We start from the raw sequence: 18762 nt of genomic DNA, 5'->3' as shown, positions 1-18762 counted from the left end.
AGGTCATAGCCTAGGAACATCATTTACACAGATTTTGCCCTGAAAAGAGAAGGGTGAAATAAGGATCGGCCACACAAAGAATCATTTGCATCTTCTGCCTTCAGTGCAAGAAGTATCAACAACCCAATTAAGCTATCAAGATATTCCTTATGTGCCCTTCCATGGAAGGGCTATTTCTACATGAGCAAATGCAAATTTCCCAGGGAGGCAGCGTGGTCCCAGAGGGCAGCAAGCAGTCGGAGTCCTGTCCCCGATTCCCTCTCAGCCCTGGGCTAATCATGTTGTTACTTTTTCCAGGTGTCCCCGGTTTGTACAATAAAGGATAATGGGCAGCTTCATCTCACAAGCACTGCAAGGATTATGTGGATATCTGTTTCATCTCTTTGGGAGTCAAGCATTATTTTCTATAGACAGGACATCAAACCCACAGAGTAGGTGAATAGCCCGGGATTACACATGAGCTCAGTGTCAGCATGCATTCAGAGAGAGACTGCTGCCTCGGTGCCTGTCCCCAGCCTCTCCCGCTTTCATTACAAAGTATAAACTCAAGACATTACTTCCGATTTACACAATGAAATGACAATATGGAAAGTCAAATACAAAGTACATTCATGCATTTATCAAAAAACCCCACGGTTTTCTTCAACAGCAGTCCTCCAACTTCATGCTTATTATATGCACCCACTTGGACACCAACTGAAGGTATTATCCAGTTTTTTTCCATTGATTACATTGTCCTCTGAAAACCAGGTTAATCTCTGCTCTTTGGGAAAGAGGAATTCAGGAACTGGGATGCCAGCGCAGCCCAACAGCCTGGCTAGTCCGTTGTCCCTTTTCCAGCAGTGGCCGGCACAAGAATTTTTTGGGAAAGGTGTAAGAAATCCCATCACAACTTGCCGCTTGGCAGATTCCGCTCCCATGCCAGACAGAGCTGGATCTGTGAGGGCTCCTTGTGCTGCTTACGGTGGGGGGGTAACCGAGCTACAAAAAAGCAGCTCCAAGTGTAAAACCACAGTATTTTGTCAAATACTTTTACTGTTAAAATAGGTTACTGCAACTCTTCCTACAGAAGAGTCAACTGCAGCTAGCAACGTATGTTCGCTGCCACCTGCAAAGACAGAATAATTTTTGGTTGCTGGGGGCTGTGGGGCTGCCCGACGCTCATTGCAGCACGTGGCGTGACTGGAGGGGGTACAGGAGAGGGTCTCATTTGGAAAACCAGGAAACTGCCTCAGAAACGAGGAATGCCCCCCCTGGGACCTCCCACGGTCTCCAGACAGGTTCAGTGGCTGCTCTACCCTGACGGCTAGTTTTTGTGCAGCTCCTTCTCTCTGGGCTCCCCAGGATGCCCAGCCAGGGGTGGTCCTTCCCCGTCCTTTGCTCCGTGCTCAGATGAAGCTGGGGTGACGTTTCCTCCTTGGAGAGACCCGAGCCCTTTCCCTATTTCCCATTCCCCTGACAATTCACCCCCCCGACTGGGCTGCAGCCTCTGGCAGGAGACCGGAGCACCGGCCGGGTACGCTGCCCAGGGCAGCTGCCCTCGCTGATGCCAGGACACCGGCCCCTCCGTCTCCCCACCGCACAGCAGCAGGAGAAACTTTTTTTTTCCGCGGGAGCCCGCTCAAGCCGGCTGCTCGGAGAGGTTGGGCTGCCTCCATCCCCGGCGGTTCCCACGCCCGGAGAGGATACAGCCCTGGGCACCCCGCTCGGACCCTGCTCGCCGCGGTGTGTGTGTGTGTGTGTGTGCGTGGGGACAGGGCTCGGACCGGGCACCTCCGCTCCCCGCCCCAGCCCCGGCAGCCCCGCGGCCGGCCGCCCCCCTCCTCTCCCGTGGCGCCTCGCCCGTTCCCCGCCGAGCTCCGCGCCGCAGGTGACCCCCCGGGGGGGAGGGCAGGGGCCGGGAGCGGCCGGGGGAGGGGGCGAGGGGCGGGGAGGCCGGGCTCGGGGGGTCGCTGTCAGCGGCGCCCGCTCGGGGCACGGCTCGGCTCGGCTCGACAGCGCAAAACTGCGCTCGGCTCGGCTCGGCGCGGCTCGGCACGGCGCAGCGCCCCGCGCCATGGGCCGGAGCTTCCCCGGCGCGGGGCTCGTCCTGGCGGCGGCCGCGGCCCTCTGCCTCGGCGGGGCGGGAGGCAAGGTAACACCCCCCCCCCCCCCCGCCACGGGCGGCCCCCGTCCGGCCCCGTCGGTACCGGACGCCCGGCGGCGGGCAGGGCGGCAGCGGGCTCCCGGCGCGGGGCGGACAGCGGCAAACCCGACGGGGAGGGGGGGGTGCCCCGGGGGCTCGGCGCGCATCGGGGAGGGAGAGAGGTCCCGGCAGGTCCCGGGACGGGGGATGCGGCAGAGCTGCCGGGAGTCCCGGGACCGGGAGGAAGGATGCGCCGCGGCCCCCGGGAGGAGGGGTGCGGCGGGGCTGCCCCTCGGCCCCTGCCCGCTCGGCGGCGGGGTTTGGGTGCGCCTCTTCAGGGCTGGCTGGTGACTCGCCTCGGAGTCCAAAAGGCGCCGGGAGACGCGGTGCTGCGGCAGTCCGTCCCCGGGTCCCCCTCTCCGCTTCGATACTGCCAGACCCGAAATCCGGTGCAAGCCCCGTGGAAACCCATTGAACGGCATTTCCAGCGGAAATCGGAGCGCTCGCCCAAAGGCGGCCCTAACGAGGGGTAGCCTGGCATGCGGAGCCGAAACAAACCACCTTGTGCTGTATTACTGTCCCCGTGCACCTCCTCTGTAGTCCGGAGAGCAGGTAAACGGTGCAAATGACAGCTACGGCTCTCGGGGCAGGGATCTTGGCGTAGGCTGGGAGCCACTGGGTGAGCACTGGGGGAACCAGAGCAGTGCTGGAAAGGCAGGCGAGGAAGCACAGAGCACCCCGCAACCAGGAGCAGCTGCAGAGCAAACAGTTGTTCTGTGCTTTGGGAAGGGTAAGCACTCCTCGTCCCGCTGAAGTGAGCGGGACTTTCCCTGTGGACCCTGACAGGAGCAAGATTTGACGCTTCTGGTAGAGATTCTCAGCTCTATAAAACATGAGCCACTATGCTATAAGAAAATAATATTCCATACATTGATGTCTTTTGTTACGTACGGGTACGTAAAGAAAAAAGGTGGGGGGTTGCTTTCCCTGGTGGAAAACAGCATTGTAATTCCGCCTGATACACCAACTCCCTGCCACAGCACATAAGAACACAGCTACGACTTTGTGGTTGAAACGAAGATGTTTTATCTCACTCTGGTATCCTAGTGAAGATAGCTACAGTGAGAACTTCTTAATTAAGCCACATTTCTGGCACTGAAGTACTAAGTATTAACTTTACAAAGGTGCACACTTAAATCTATTGAATTGTACGGTTGTGGGGTTTTGTCTTTTGTTTCTCTTTCAACTCAGAATTGCATTGCGGAACCTGCAAGCTTATCCTCATCCAGCTGCATACTTCTCTTATTAAACTACATGACTTGCTTGCTGCCCTAAGCTATTGCATCCTTCCTGTGCTAGTTTTGTTCTAACTTTGCCTGTACAGTCATGAGAAGGACCAAGTATTAGCTGTGTGGTGTGAGTGGCAATGGTGGGACACTGAATGCATCAGCAAGCTGTATGATTTTTGCTTGATTTTCTTCTATGTTTCCTAGCCAACTTCTGTTGTTCTCTTAACTCTGAAATCAGGACTGTTTGATTTCCCATCAGGCAGTATCTGAACTAAAGTATTGACCAACAGCACTATAGAAAAGAAACTGCCCCCGTAGTGAAGAAGCAACAACCTCCCGCATACTTTCCCAGACTTGACTTCTTGCTGTGTCAATTATTCTTTTGATCACATGTTGTCTACAGTTTCTTAAAATACTGGACAATTTCTTTTGCAGAATGAAACTTAGGCATTTTCTATTGCTTATCTTCCTGAATGTGACAGTGAAATCTGTGCAAACAGACGTGTGTGTACATCTCTTGCTGCCTGGTTTTGTTATTTTTTTGAGTAAGTTGCACTTGCTCTTCACTCATCAAGGACTGCACTATGCTGCGTAGGCTTCATTATTTTTATCTTTTTTGGCTACATTCTGATAGTGTTGCTATGCTAGTAAAAAAATACACATCCCACTCTAAGTTGGTGGTTCAAATGTAGTTCAATTTAGCAGTTGGAAAAAGGTATTCAAAGATTTATGGGAAATTAATTGTCCTCTGGCTTGGAGTTAACAATGTAAAAACATAACAGAAACTTCCTTGGCAAGGGCAAAGTCTGCGCGAGGTATAGGAAAATGAACTGTTCTTTTCATCCGGGAAGGTGGTCTCTGCCACTCAGAGTTGAGGAAGTTTGGGATGCTGTGAGGTAGCGTGCATGTTTGAAACATGTTTTGCGGCAAAGTAGAGCTCTCTCTGGAATCCTTCACTGAGCACTACAGCAGTATAAAAATAGGAGTTAGATCAAATGAAAGAAAATTGGAAGATAAGGTGTATGATGTTTCCTCCTGCGTGTCTGTATCAGATGGAACAAGATGTGCGGATAAGTGGCTTGTTTATCCCGAAGGAAGAATGTAAGCCTGATGAAAGAATAACATAGTCAAAATTATGTCTCTGTATGTCCATAAAATATTATCTGTTTAATCAACTCCCTATGGAGGAGGTCTCTATGCCAGTGCCATCCTTCATCTGGTGATCTTCACTTGCTGGCTTAAAGAAAAAATCAGGCTTTTCTTGTTCCTTTTAAGAGAAGAAATCTTAGCGATCCTAGACCCCCTAGTGAAAGTCTTAGTCCTGCTCCCAGTGAGGGCTATGGCAAAATTCCCGCTGGTTTCAGAGGGAGCAGGATCCTTCCCAAGATCAGTGAAGGATTAAAAAAAAATCAACTACTAAAATATGCACCTCAATTAGCAAAGAATGTGGCCTGATTAGTAAAGTGTATGAAATTTCAGCTATTAAATTCTACGGCCCTGATCAACAAAGCACGCTGCACAATTGGCAATGTATCCAGAATCTCAACTACCGTACTAGTCTCCTGCCAGATCGACCAAGCATGCAGCTGAATCAGTAAATTATGCAACTGGAGCAGCAAAATATGCACTTCTGATTGGGGGGGGGGGGGGAGGATATGGAAATTCTCAAATGTTTTAAGTTGACACACAATAGGTCTGCTTGTGGTCAACCTCTGCCTTAAGAAAAGTAGAGGCAAAATGTATAAGTTTTATCAAGTCTTTCCAGACAATTGCTGGACTGGAAAAGTACATCACTCAAACGGCTCAGCGCCTGCTAGCAGCAGCCCCATTCTTTACCAGATGTACTGCACATCTGGTTCCAATCCCAGCTGCTGCCAGGTGTGGGGGTTATTTTAGTAACACTTTAATGGGATGTTTAGGTCCAGGTAGCTTTTGCTTTATAGGTTACTGTAAAGCACTGTATATGCACACCAGGCTGTCTTTCCGTCTCAAGAAACGAAGCCAGTCAAGACAAATAAGGCACCTTCAATGAATCTGAAAGTTTTGTTCGCAATGAGCTTAGTATCTATTAATCTCTCCACTGTTTGTGAAAGTACTCGTTCTTTAGGAGTAGAGAAATGATAGGTCTTTCCTATTTCTTTATATCTTGATTAATTGCTGTAGCTGCATCCTATTGTGTTTACAGTGTACCTTGGCAGATATTTACTCTGTATGTTCAGCCAGTTTGGGGAGCAGCTATATTCATGTATTCTGAAGCAGCAGAGCTGTTTTTTCCCTAGCTTGTGGGTATGTGCTTTAAAAATCCAGCCACAGTAACTGGTTCTGATCTTCAGGAGTTGTTTTTTTCTTTAAATTACTATTTTTGTTTTATAGAAGACCTGCAGGTTGTCCTATTTTAATAAAGATGCAGTTTCAGGATTTCTAGAAACTGCTTTTTTTTATGTCTGGAATTAAACTGTGTTACACTGCCTGTGCTCAAGGAAGGCATGAGAATTGCTTTGTTTTATTGCACTGTTCACTTTAGTACCCAGAAGTCTGAAACATTATTTGAGTCTAAGAAATATCTGGGCTTGTTTTTCGTTTGTTGTTTTTTTTTTGTTTTTTTTTTTTTTTTAATCCACTACAGTTGGTACATAAAACTGGCTTGCACTGAACTTCTTACTTACCAAATTTCTGTCTCATTTCCAGGTCAGTTCAATGAATGATCCTGTTTAGCTCTTTTTCCTGTTTAAAATATTTCCTACTGAGTCCAGAGCTGTGCCCTTAAAACATAATTGATTTGGGTCATTGAACCTTCATTTTTCATGCGTGTTAGTTTGCATCCCGCCACTGGTCTGACTGGTATTTCAATTAGAAAAATGCAGGCGGATTTCTCCTAGAGGCTAAAGTTCATGTGGAGTCTCTGGCGAAATAAGATCCTGGAGTACGTATCCCTGGAACTGGGCAATGATTTGTAACTTTTTTTTAATTCTGTGTCTGGCCAGAATGTTGTAAATCTGGCGCTCTCTTGTTAGCTTCACGCTAAGCAGCAATAATGTCCACAGTGTTTTAGTCCTGATAATTCTAATTACTGAAGCACTGAAGAAGCTGAAAGCTGAGAAGATGGATGAGGCTGGCCTCAAGTCCTGCATAGCACATGGGACTCTCTCTTTGTAGAGCTGAACCATAATTCTCTTGTTTGCCAAGGCCAGCAATGGAAGCAGCAGCCAAGGTAAGAGAAGTAAGCCAGTGGCAGAAGATTTCTGGAACGATGCGGGTAATCTTCACGTGGAAGGAGCTAAAAGAGTGCAGTACCACTAGAGATGCCAACCATCCTTGGGATGAAAACGCTGAAGTCATTTTTGTTTCTTTACTATCTAAGTAGGTTGAAGCAAACAGTCCTGTTGCACTGGTTTAAAAAGACCCAGCAAACAAACTTTCCTGTGGTAACCAACAAACAATTATTATTCTCCCCGTCTGCTTCTTTGCGTGACAGACCAGGAATGGTGGTAAAATGTTCAAGTGTCTCTCTTCCTGCCTCCCTTTTTTCTTAAAAAAAAGAAATCATGGCATGTTTGGTACCAGAGAGTGGCTACCCAGCAGTAGTGTAGCTAGACTAGGTCTGGTATAGCAACTCTTCCCATTACACACTATTATTATTACGAGGTCAGTCTATGCACTGGTATCTCGGGTCTATAAAGAATAAATATTCAACTTGGTGTTTAGATACTTCCTTGAGTATGGGAAATACTAAATAGAAAAAGAATCCTCTTTTACTTGTACAAATCCATGGCAGGAGGAGGGTGGAGTAGGTACAGGGCACTATAGGGTCTTGCATTAGTATGTGGAACCATTGTGCAGCAGTAGGGAAAAGCCTTACTGGCAGCCTTAGTTTTTGAACTCAACGTAGGAACATTATAAGTCCTCTTACAAGCTCTCAGCACCAAATGGCTTTATGGTTCATTTTGAATATCCTTGCTCATGTCATTGCCAATGAAAAGGACGTTCCAGTTTTGATAGGAGAAAAGGCTAATTTGCCTATATTTCCTTTCTAGAATTCTTGGGGCCCTCCTAGAGCTCACAGAAGTCATCTGGGACTTCAGGAGGATTTAAATGAGGCCATAAGTACTGCTGGCTTGGATTAGTAATGATGTACATTGAGGACAACATCTGTATTTGGGTTTGGGTGGAGTCCTTTCATGGTAGAAGACTTTTGGTAATACTTTTACAGCACCTTTCATCAGAGGATTTCAGAGTTTCACAAATACCTAATTACAGAAACTATTAAATTATGTGAAATCCTTGGTCCTGGGGGAGTATAGGCAGCACCATTACGCTTCAATATGAAGCAGGGGTGGGTGGTGTTCAAAGTGGCAAAACAAAAGCAAATTTGCCACATGCAAGCCATAACCTGCTGTGCTATCTCATTTTCATCCAGTATTTTATTCTTCTCATTTCTTTATATTAGCAGCCAGGTTGCAACATCAAACCAGCTAAACAAAATGGGCTGGTACAAGCCTCCATTCAGAACTACTGTCAGCTCTGAAGAAGGGACTTTTGGAAGTTCACTGATCTCTTACTGATGTGTTTCCATAGTGTTTGTGTTTCGTTATTCTGTTAAGGAGTAGCAGGACTGTAGCAAGGGTCAGGTGTCAAGGATGCCAACAAGGACAGCTTCCTGAATACAGGAGATCTGGGCTGAAATGCCTCTGACAGTCCAGCCTGATCCAAATCCCAGAAAGTTGGTTGCTCAGCTTTTCCAAGGAGGGTGTGCCTGCTCTGTGTCGTACTTAATTTGGGATTAGCAACGAGAGACCTAATCCACTTGTTCTACCTAAATCCAGCCCTCTCCTCGTCTTGGTTAGTAAATATTCCACTGTTTTGTATGACTTTAAGTTTTTATTAAAGGGATTTTTTTTTTCTGGATTTGACTTAAAATGTGGAGCCTGTACTGTTAGAACTGAGGCTTGAAGCCCACGCTGCCCATCCCCTCGTCTTCCTGCCTGTGTTATAGATCTGCATGGGTGGGCAGTTCAGGTGAATCTGAGACCTCACTATTTGAATACAAGGGCCCCAAGGAGTTCTCATCAAGACTAACTTTAAATGCAAGCTTAGCAGGCTGAACACTTTGATTTGCCTCTAAAATCAACAGTAACTTATTCCAGGTTTCCTGGTTGAAACTTGAATGGGGAAGAAGAAAGGATGTCTGCAAAGCAGATTTATTTGGAAAAATAAACTGCTCACTGGTTGGGACCCTGTAACAACAAACCCAGTGCTTAGTTCTTCTCTGGCTGCAGTATCTGTGATACTTTTTTCTGCTTTCTCCCACACCCTCCCTGCTGTGCCCTCATGGTCTTTCCTTATGTGTAGGCAGTAAAGTAAAATTTACAAGCATCCTGCTCTCTGAAATCCTGGCAAAGGTGGAGTCTTGGAAATTTCCCTTTGCAGAGTGCACAAGAGGAGACTAATCCTGGAACAACGAGGTGGGGAAAAGTGCTACTGTTTGTATACCATCCAAAACTAAGGGTATGCGTTGAGACCCTAACAGACCTCTGAATGGCCAGCCTCAGCTGTAGCAATGGCTCATTTAGAAGCCTAGTTAAAAATATCGTATGAAAGAGAGAGGGTTTTTCTTTGTTTGCTTTTTAAGGATCATTATCCATGTCTTCTGCATAAGCCCTCTCACCTGCTAGTGACATTTAGCGAAACAACAACCCAGTTCCCAAAGAGTTGGAGTGACAACTCTGCGGCATGCTAGTAGCGATACAGGATATTTGCAGGTTTTGGCTTTCACACGTGGAATGTTTCCCTCTCCATATGTTTGTACAATAGACTTCCAACATGTGAAACATCTGAAGTGTCTGGATGAAACAATAGGGTCATGCAGCTGGAAATCCAAGCACAAACAGCTTGCTTTTTTGCAAGGCCAGTTTACACGTATACATGTGTGTTTTGCTTGTTTTTAGAGATCCAAATTTATTTCCTGGGAAGTGGCCAGCGAAATTTGCATGGGATTGCCTTTCAGTTCCCCTTTCTCCTGTTTCTGGTACTTTCAAAACAAAACAAAGCGGTTTGGGGCACCTAAGCTGCATATGGATTTCATTATTTAAATCTCCTCCATGTATTTGGGAGGTTATATATATATATAAAAAAAGTTAATTTGGGAACACTAGTTTTACAGATTCCTATGAACATACATAACTTGCTAAATGGACTTTTATACTGAACTCTACAAGCAAACTTTACTGCAGTGCTATAGCTTTTGTTTTGTTATATATTTCGTCTGGTTACCAAGCAGTTCAAACAATCTGACCATGTTTTCTACTCTTTAATTTGAGCTGCTTTGGCCTGTTCAATTTATAGAAAATGAAAACCAGATTGATCTTCTGGAAACTCCCGCATCACTCCTGTTAGTTCCCACCAACCCTATCGTTTACTGTTAATTTTTTCTATGGTGTGTTGTGTACACTTTGTTAATGAGAACTTGCTCTAGTAGAAAAAAGACCTATGCTGACCTATTAAAACCCTGAAGCAAATGGCCGTGGCATCTTGAACTCTTCATTACACTGCCTTACTTTTATTTACGATGGTCCCATCATATTCATGATTATTTGCCTGAGGAGACACTCTAAATGATGCCTTTGTTTCCCTTTCTAAAGCTTTACATTTTTTTGTATGTTTGAATGAGGGTATTTGCTGAAAAAAAAAAACCAACAAAAAAACCCCAAGACCCCAAACCCCCCAAAACTAGAACAGAGATAGCAGCTTTGTATAGATGTAGGATCTTATTTGATATGGCATCTTGCATCTTTGTTGGAGAATCTCTATTTGTCTGTTGAGTGTCCAGTCACAGGAGTTAGCTCTTTTTTTTTTTTCCCCTGCAAGGATTAGTCTGGAAAGTCCACAAGAAAAAGCTGGTTGTTGATGTGAATTCTGGCACTCCCTGGTGGATGTTGTCTTAGATACGTTATATGCTTCCTTAGCCATAAAAGCTAATGTTGGGATGAAAGGGGAAAACCAATGTTCAGACTACTCTCATAATGACATGTCTCACTTGCATTTGTTGCATGAACATAGCACAATAAATTTATGAGATACTAATGACAGGTTTCTGCTTAAAATAGTTCTACTTTATGAGTGTAATAGTTGTAGTCCCCAAGGGAACACTGCCTAGTCAAGTTGGTCTTTCCAAGCACTGGATTTGCATGTTTTAAATAGATTTTTCAAATCATTTCATAGAAAAACAATCTGGCTTTTGTCCCTTTCAGACTGAGATGAGAAGGAGGAAATTAATATTGCAATGTGGGGCTGCAGTGAAGGATGAAAAGGAGTTCAGAATAATAAGACCTGGTACTTAGTTTCTAGTAAAAGCACTCGGATGTAAGTGCATCAATGAAATTAAAGAAAAAATTGGACATGTCCTATGCCTTGGCCTAGGTGTCTTCCAGAGCATTTCTATCTGTATTTTACACTCCTACCAATATTTTATCCACTTCATGAGCATGTCTACACCTTGGCATACACCAATTACTGAATAATCAGTGAATGCCAGGGTTACTCCTGTGGTGGGTGGTAACTTCAACTTGGGAAACTGTCAGGTAGCAAAAACCCATAAACTGCCAGGCTGCTGCCAAGCCCAGAGAAAAACTATTCATCATGAGAATTTCTAGCCTTAGAAATCTAAATCAAAGAAAGAACTGGATAAGGAGAGAGAACTCTGCTTAGCCAGATTTACATAGCTGTAACGTGCAAGACATCTTGTAGGTGAATACAACTCAATCTTAATTAAAGAACTGAAAGGGGAGAAGTAAAACTTCTGCCTATATATGATATGGGGAAAAAGAGCAAGAATGGTTTTATTGTCTTTTCAATATCCTGAGATTTCACCTATGAACATTTAGGTAGCTGAGTTAGCCAGGAAGCCTCCTCAAGTCCCACCTTCACTGAGAGGGAGAAATGCTCTTTCAGAGGGCTCTTAAGACCATCTCTTAACTCCTGCTTTGAATTTCCCTCTGCAGGAAACAACTCTGGCTTTTGTCTGCAGAGAGGCAAGCCAAATTAGCCAGCAAAGCCCCGCACCCGGAGCTGGGTGATCTTCATTCATGGCCTTACGTAGGAATCTTGCATCAGGTACTCAAAATATCCGCGGCTGCTGCAGAAAATTCTGCCCGTTGCTCTTAACTACAGAGTAGGTTGCCATTTCTGGCTTAGTAAGGATAAACTGCTTTTGCATCTCACCTGAACCTCCCCAAAACAGCAGAGCATGAGACTGCCTTTCCTCTGGTTGCTCCGACGGCAAGTACAAAACGTCAAGTTACAAAGTCTGCCCAGGCTGCATATACTGCTGATCATGCTATGGAAAGCTGTGCTGTTCCACGGGCGATTGTTCAGAAAACAGCCCCTGTTTGTGTCTCTGAGAACAAGCATTTTTTTGTAAGGAGAAAAAGGCATTGCATCTCTGGAGTCAAATGAGAAGGTCTGTTGTTCTCCACAGAAACTGGAGTGTGTCACTGCGCCTGGTGGTTGTCAGAGTGCCCCTGTTTGTTTTTATGTGATTTTCCTTTTCTCCACCTCCTGTTCTCAGAGAGGATCAAGGAGGAGGGATGGTGACCTCATGGTGCAATTATGCAATCTGCTTGAGGCCAGGTATCAAAATACACTGCAGCTGTGAAGCTGGGACCTTGCTGTGGCTGGGGGGCCCAGGCCTCCTGGCTCTAATGAGATCACTGACCTTCTCCTGCCTCTTCTTCTGCAGCTGCTTTGATTCCCAGAGATTTGTTGTGGCAATGGCCTGCCTAACGGTTTGGCAGGCTGCCGTAGGAAATGCTGCATCTACAGGCAGGCGCTCGGAGCTGGTGAGGATATCCTGGGCCCTGCCAGCCTCTTTCCATCCCGACAGAACCTCCTTGCCTTTGTCCAAGGGTAATGCAAACATTACCATCCTCCCTGATTATTATTTTCTTTTTCCTGAGAAGCGGGGAGAAGGTTGTCTGTTCTCCGCTGAAATAAAGCAGCGCCTTCCAAGCAATCTTGTTGTGACGCTTGAGCTCAGGGCTCAGCTGCAGCAAAGTCACATATGGGAAGAATAAGAGAAAATAGCATGCCTACAGTCTGAGGCATATTTGGGCCTCCAAGTCCTGAAGTCTCATTCTGACTTTGCATTCTTTGCTCTAACTGCTGCGCTGCATTCCTGCTTCCCTCCTCTACTCTTCTAAGAATATTTTTATTTTCCTTGTCTCCTGCAGCAACAGGCTTTCATAGTCCCCTTCCCTTCCTACCTGCGTATTTATTCTCTTCAAATGTCCTGTAAACCATTAAAAACAATAGAAAAGTTGGTGATAGGTGTGAAAACAGGGCCCTATGAAGCTGTCTGATGTGTGCCAAGAAGGAATATAAGACAAGTCGGGTTCTTTCCTGAAAATGGGATTTGCAGAGTGGAAATGTCACTTCCATAATCACTTTTATGTGGTGGAACTGCTGCTACCCACCACTGAAATAACAGAGCGTCTGTGAAAAAATGCAGTTTTGGTTTTGCTTAAATCCAGCAGGTTGCACTCACTTCAAGAAATATTAGACCCTTGTTGAAAAACCTGAGTGCAACCGCTCTGATACCATAAATGTATTAAAAGCAAATGTATGCTCGGCCCACTTTCAGAGTCCCACAACTGAACCCTGTTCAGTGCTTGTTTATGTGAATTTGCTCGGGAGCAAGGAGAGAATACGAAGTGCGTGTGCAGGTGTATGGGTTGTGTTGAGACGGGGTTACTGGGAGGGTGAGGGAGACCCCTTAGTAAGCAGGATACTCTCATAATTGATGAGAACTCTTTTGGTGATCAATCTGAAAAAAATCACAATTAAGGACTGGAAAAAGGAGACAGGGAAAACTCTCTCCTAATAACTAAGCAAAGTGTCAGCAATTTTTGTTATACTCCGTCAGTCCCATGTCCTGATCTACTTCTGCCGGGTCTGCTACTTTCAAGCATCCAGAGATACTTGAAGAGTTGCCCTAGTATGGGATGAAAGAGTCTCCTTTTGCTGTTGCCTCATGCTTTAAACAGCAAAGGCAATTTGGTGGAGGGGGAAATGGTGATTCCAAGGCACTTCCAGGAATTCTTGTACTGCCAGGTGGAAAAATAGGTTAGATGTGCTGCTGCTGTATCTAGTTTACGCTAATGAAAGAAAATAAACCTTGCATGCAAAGATGAGCTGAAAATGCAAAAGTAAGTAGAGCGCTAATTTTATAAAGTCTCTGATTAACTTTGTCCTCCACTTGGAAAAAGTCCTACCAGCTTTGATCTCTAGATCAGTCAGCTAGTGAAGTAAATGTGGTCACTTCTTAAACTAACAGACTGGAGTTTTATATCTTACTCTTGGGATAGTCTTTCCTCAGATCCTGTATTTGATGAGCATCCAAAAAGCTCAGTCTTCCCTAACTTGGAAATACTGTGAGAGGAGAACTTGGGGCTTTTGCTGGGAACCACAAGAATTATATTTCTGGTAGCTTTGCAGCTAGTTCCAGCCACGTCAGCAAGTAAAGACTTGTCTATATTTTGTTTTTCCCCCTTAAGCTGGGATTATGGAATGACCACATTCCCTTTTTCCTTCTCATTTTCTTTTTAAACCCTAAGTTTAGCATTTTCTTTCTGCTCTGGCTGAAAGTTTGGGCCACTTCATATTTCATCCCAGGTGGTTGGCTCTGTTCAAATGTCCTTGTGAGTCCGAGCGATCTTTAACTCAGAGTGAACCTCCTGTGTTTGGAGGGGAGAAGTAACCCAGGTACCATACCTCACCCTGCATGTTTTGAGCAATTGCAAAGATGTTGGTGGAGCCAGAGTTTTAAAGAGGTCCCTGGGGCAGAATAAAATGTGAAGGAGCTGGTGAGGTAGTCTCAAAGCGTTGCCAAATCTTTGAAAGAGATACACATGTGCGTGCATGTGCGCACATAAGATGTTTTTAATTTTGGAGGGGTGAGGGATCCTAAATAAAGCTTGCTGGATTTTCACCCCACTGATACTATGGTGAGCTCAGATGGCTAAATTTAGTCATCCAGACTGAACAATCTTGGATGCTAAGACTGCATCCATCTCTGTCCAGAAACTAATTGCATACCCCTGTGGCTGCTGTTGAATCAGAATCAGCTGTAGGCTGACAAGATAAGGCTACTATAGAACTGCCATATACTGCCTGCAGTCCTGTGCTGGCACCAGGCAGCTGCAGTGGATTTTGTTTTTTAAATGAAGCAAAAAAAAAAAATCTACCTGGGGAGGGGTTCCTACTCTAAAAAAAAAAAAAAAAAAAGAGTAAAGGATCATTTATGCATTTATGTTGTGGGGCTATTTTACAGGAAGGGACAAAACGTAAAAGAATATTTCAGTCAAAATCACAGGATCATAACCAGGTATTTTGACTTCAGAGTGATTTTTTTTTGAGGGCCTAAGGTCTGTGTAAATAGCTTCTATCCTCACTATCCTATTCACTCCTTATTCTAGTATTAAATCTTTCTAGTACAGTCTTCAAGCAAAGACCAAAATGCCCTTTAACTTGGATAAGGAGATAATACGCGTCTGTTCCTGAAAAGAATAATAAATGCAGCACATCTTAAATGTTCAGTCAGTTTGAAATATAGTGGATTATTCCTTCTCTGTCATCTCTAAAAAGAAGTGGAAGTGACATTTTCAAGTCTGCCTGAAACTGGAAATACGTGTGAGAAATGCACAGAAGCCGAGATGTGCATAAGGCATTAATGAGGGCAAACTAGGTTATGGTCTTTGCACATCATTTCCTTGCAAGCCTGCAACTGGGTATCTCTATTAAGTGTGTGGCTTGGCCCCTGAGGATGTCTTGGAAATTTAGTGGCTCAGCTATGTGTCTCCAGTTTCCTCTGCTGAGGCTTTCACTCTGACTCTGGGTACACACTGAAGAGAACTTGCTATTTCTTGGGTGAGTATGTTATAAAAGAAAATGAACTACATTGGACAGGTCCCAAGCCAGAGAATCTGAGATTGTGCTCACAGAGGAATGACAAACATCAAGACAGGATGTCCTCCTTCCTTTTCTTTGAAATAAATACACTTTAAAAATAAACAGTCTTTGGGATGCAGGCAAGACAGCGTCCTCCAGGATTCTGCAAACAGCGGCTCCTTGTAACCAGCATTAACATGAATGAAGAAAATTTATCACTACTTCACCTTTTTGAGCTTCAGCAAAAACTATGAGCACAAACGGGCTGAGGGTTTTCCTAGCCAGGATCTTGCATCACTTTGTTTCCACTTCTCTTCAGGAGGGCTTATGTCTTCACAAGCTAAACCGCATGGTCATGTCACCTTCTCTTACCAGCTACATGTCACAGCATCCTCCCCACATTCCCTCTGGGCTCCCAGCATCACCTCATGCCAGAAGCATTTCTTTCTTGGAGGCAGGACAGTGAAGCTTGAGAAACTGAGTCCTGCCTGCTTCTAGTGATTCAGACAGAGGCTGGTACCCATCACTGAAGAGCGCTCGTGGGCCAGCGAGAGGCTGCCACAACTTGCCATTCGTGGCTTCTTGCAAGACCCTCCTGTGGGTTTTGAGTTTGGCTTCGCTCTGGTGGAAGCAGCCAGGAGGGTCTCCTGGCTCTGATGTAAGGTGCCACAACAACTTGTCCTGTCCTGCCAAAATGAGGAGCTTGCTTCTGCGCATGCCTCTGATCTAGCTCTAGTCTGGTGCCTTTTTTGGCAGTAACTGTGATTAAAGAAAGGGTGCTAATTAAATTGTTCTAGTAGTGAGTGGGATTCCCTTAGAATGTGTTGATTCCCTGACAATGTTCCTACTGGAACAATGCAGAAGCTCCAGGGCTACGTTAGTAGGTGTTGTGCGAGTGGAGAGCAGAGTCGAGGGTTATATTACTCAGATGATGGTAACTACTCTCTCCTGTGCATATATTTGGCTGGGCCTTTCAATAAACTCCCATCTGGCCGAAACAATTATTCTCCTCCTTTTCTGCATGGGAATTCTGCTTCTTATCAGTGCCACGTGCTTCTCAAGAGCTCTTTGGTGTAGCGTCCAGTTTGAAGAAATCGCATGCTGGCTTTGTGGTGCACCCCTACATATCAAGGGCTTGGTCCTTCTTTGAGAGGTGGTGCTCCTCAGGAAGCAGGCGCTGGTGTCTGGGGTGAGATTTCTGAACAATGGCTTGCAGTCACTTGTGGCCACATCTGTTCCAACCCAGCATAGCTTTGTGCTTAAGAAAAACTCCCAGGCTCTCTACAACTGCATCGCACGTGGGTTCGTTGCAAACCTACGCTTCAGAGGGCAGCGGAGCATTCGTCCCACCATCGGGGCACCACTGCCAGAATCACCTAGGAGGGACGAGCACAAGGTCCTCCTTGTACTCCTTAGCCCTGTGTTTCCTGGTGCAGAGGCCTTGTAACGCCTTACATACGTGTATCTTAATTAAGTAGCTCAAAGCTGATGCCAATATTAACTACTCGTTTCTAGAGAGTCCAAATGTCAGCACAGGAGGAGATAAGTGGATGACAATGGGGCATTTTTTAGTAATGGGCATAGATTTAAGCTTCTGAGTGGGCTGTGTAGTGTGAAAAGGGGAAATGCAATGTCTTGGCATGTTCTGAAATATCCAACCATTGTGGTTTTGGCCAAGAAGCAATAGCTGAGACTTGAGTTACTTCTCTGCAACCTACTAAATGCTGTTCCCCAGTTACCCTAATTCAGAAGGCAGGTAGGGTATGTCTGACCACAGCAGGCTGGAGGTTCAGTTCAGCACAACTGTTTTAAACATTTGGGACTCCTAGCCAGAGTGGGAAGTACTGAGAAGCAGATGAACAGGACTGGTAATCTGGTTCTCTCTGCTCATAATTGACCTAATTGGTGTGGGCATATATCAAGTGTTGTTTTTAAAAAAACAACAACCTATCATTTGCAAAGATTAAAAATGTGCCAGATTTTTTGCATGCCTCTGTCAAAAGCCCACAAGTCTATAACTTGCTGCAGAAGGGAACATCTGTGTCTAATTGATGAAACTCAGCTTTCATAAAGGATGATTCGAATGAACTAAACAGTTTTGTCAGTCATTCAGTTGTGGATTATAAATTAATCAGAAATCCTTCCCCTGCCCCCTCGGATCTGTCTTGCATTTCCTGTCCCTTGTGGGTTTTTTTTTCCTGGTCTCAGAGCAAGTCTTGAATCTTTTCGGTCTCCCAAGCCGTAATAAAGGAACAATCCCCTCGCTGCTGTGACCTTTCAGCCCGATTTCTGGAACGCAAATGTTGCACAAATCCCCCCCCACCGGGGTTCGGGGATGCAGGGTACCTGTTGGGATTCGGCTAGGTATTGCAGCCAACTGGCGGCAACATGGCTTGTAGGGGAACAAGAGGCATTTGAGTTTGAATCTGAGACTCCTTGGATGTATGCAGTCTGCAAGATATTTCTTTCCAAATGATGACAGATTCAAGTGAAAATGAAGGCAGGAAAGGGAGCCTATCCTGAGAGCGGGGGCGAGGGATTTATGGGGGGATGCACTTACCCATTCAGCACTTTGGTGATTAATCCCACAAAATCCACCGAACTGATGGCTGCTGCTTTTGGGTGTTAACAAAGTCTTCTGGTAGTAGAGGTGGGGCTGTGAACGCCTCCAAGCGCCTTCTCAGTGTCTGAAAAAAGGCAACTAGATCAGTTCACATATTCCTCAAAATAAAATCTCAACCCTCAATCATTGCTAATTTGAGGAGGTTCGGGCCAATCTGTAATCCTCCCACACCCAGGAGTACCACCCTGCAATAGCAGCAGTTCTGGTGCACATTCTGGCTCCAAAACTGGGTACATATTTTAGTTGAAAAGTTAGGCATTATTTACTGTTTCTTGCTATGCAAATATCTTCCTTAAAAGTGAGCTCAAAAGACTAGCATGGGACAAAGGCAAGTCTGCACTGATATTCCATGATGGAGGGAGGGAATATGAGAGAAGTCACAGAAAATCCCTCTTTCCTTCTTCCAAGTGTAGGAGCAATCCTCTCCCTGAGGAGAAAGGAGCATATTCACTGGAAACCAGCTGGTTTTCAGTAAATTCCAGGTGACAACAAATGTATCTGTAATTCTGATGTGAATTAGCAAATGGATCGAAATGTTAGGATCTGTAGCCTCTGAAATTGACATAAAACTTTTGCTATTTTCACCTGCATTTTTACCACAAATTAGCTAATTCAGACTAAACCCCCAAATTTTACCTCCTAGAGAAAAGATCAGTAAATTTCTATTAATTTATTTTGGTATTACATGCTGTGGGACTCCTAAGGCATTAGACAGAGGATAATATGTATTTGGCACATGAATGAGGTTTCTTTTCCACTTGAGACTTTAAGCCATAGTCCAGCCC

At 45.2% G+C, this 18762-nt stretch overlaps 1 protein-coding gene across 4 annotated transcripts in view; it reads left to right on the top strand.

Moving 5' to 3' along the window:
• The first annotated feature begins 972 nt into the window (after positions 1 to 972).
• LOC115346250 overlaps positions 973 to 18762 on the top strand; it is a 37137-nt gene continuing 19347 nt past the window's right edge. Inside the window, exon 1 of one of the 4 annotated variants that reach the window (XM_030026085.1) lies at positions 973 to 1870. In XM_030026085.1, coding sequence (XP_029881945.1) covers positions 1547 to 1870 — 324 coding nt within the window. In that variant the 5' untranslated portion in view covers positions 973 to 1546. Of the gene's footprint in view, positions 1871 to 1941; positions 2135 to 2230; positions 2738 to 18762 lie in introns of those variants that run through there. The other 3 variants (XM_030026086.2, XM_030026087.1, XM_030026088.1) reach the window with 3 other exon arrangements.

The sequence above is a fragment of the Aquila chrysaetos genome, chromosome 9, assembly GCF_900496995.4.
Source record: "Aquila chrysaetos chrysaetos chromosome 9, bAquChr1.4, whole genome shotgun sequence".
NCBI lineage: Eukaryota > Metazoa > Chordata > Aves > Accipitriformes > Accipitridae > Aquila > Aquila chrysaetos.
This window is presented reverse-complemented; position numbering and strand designations above follow the sequence as displayed.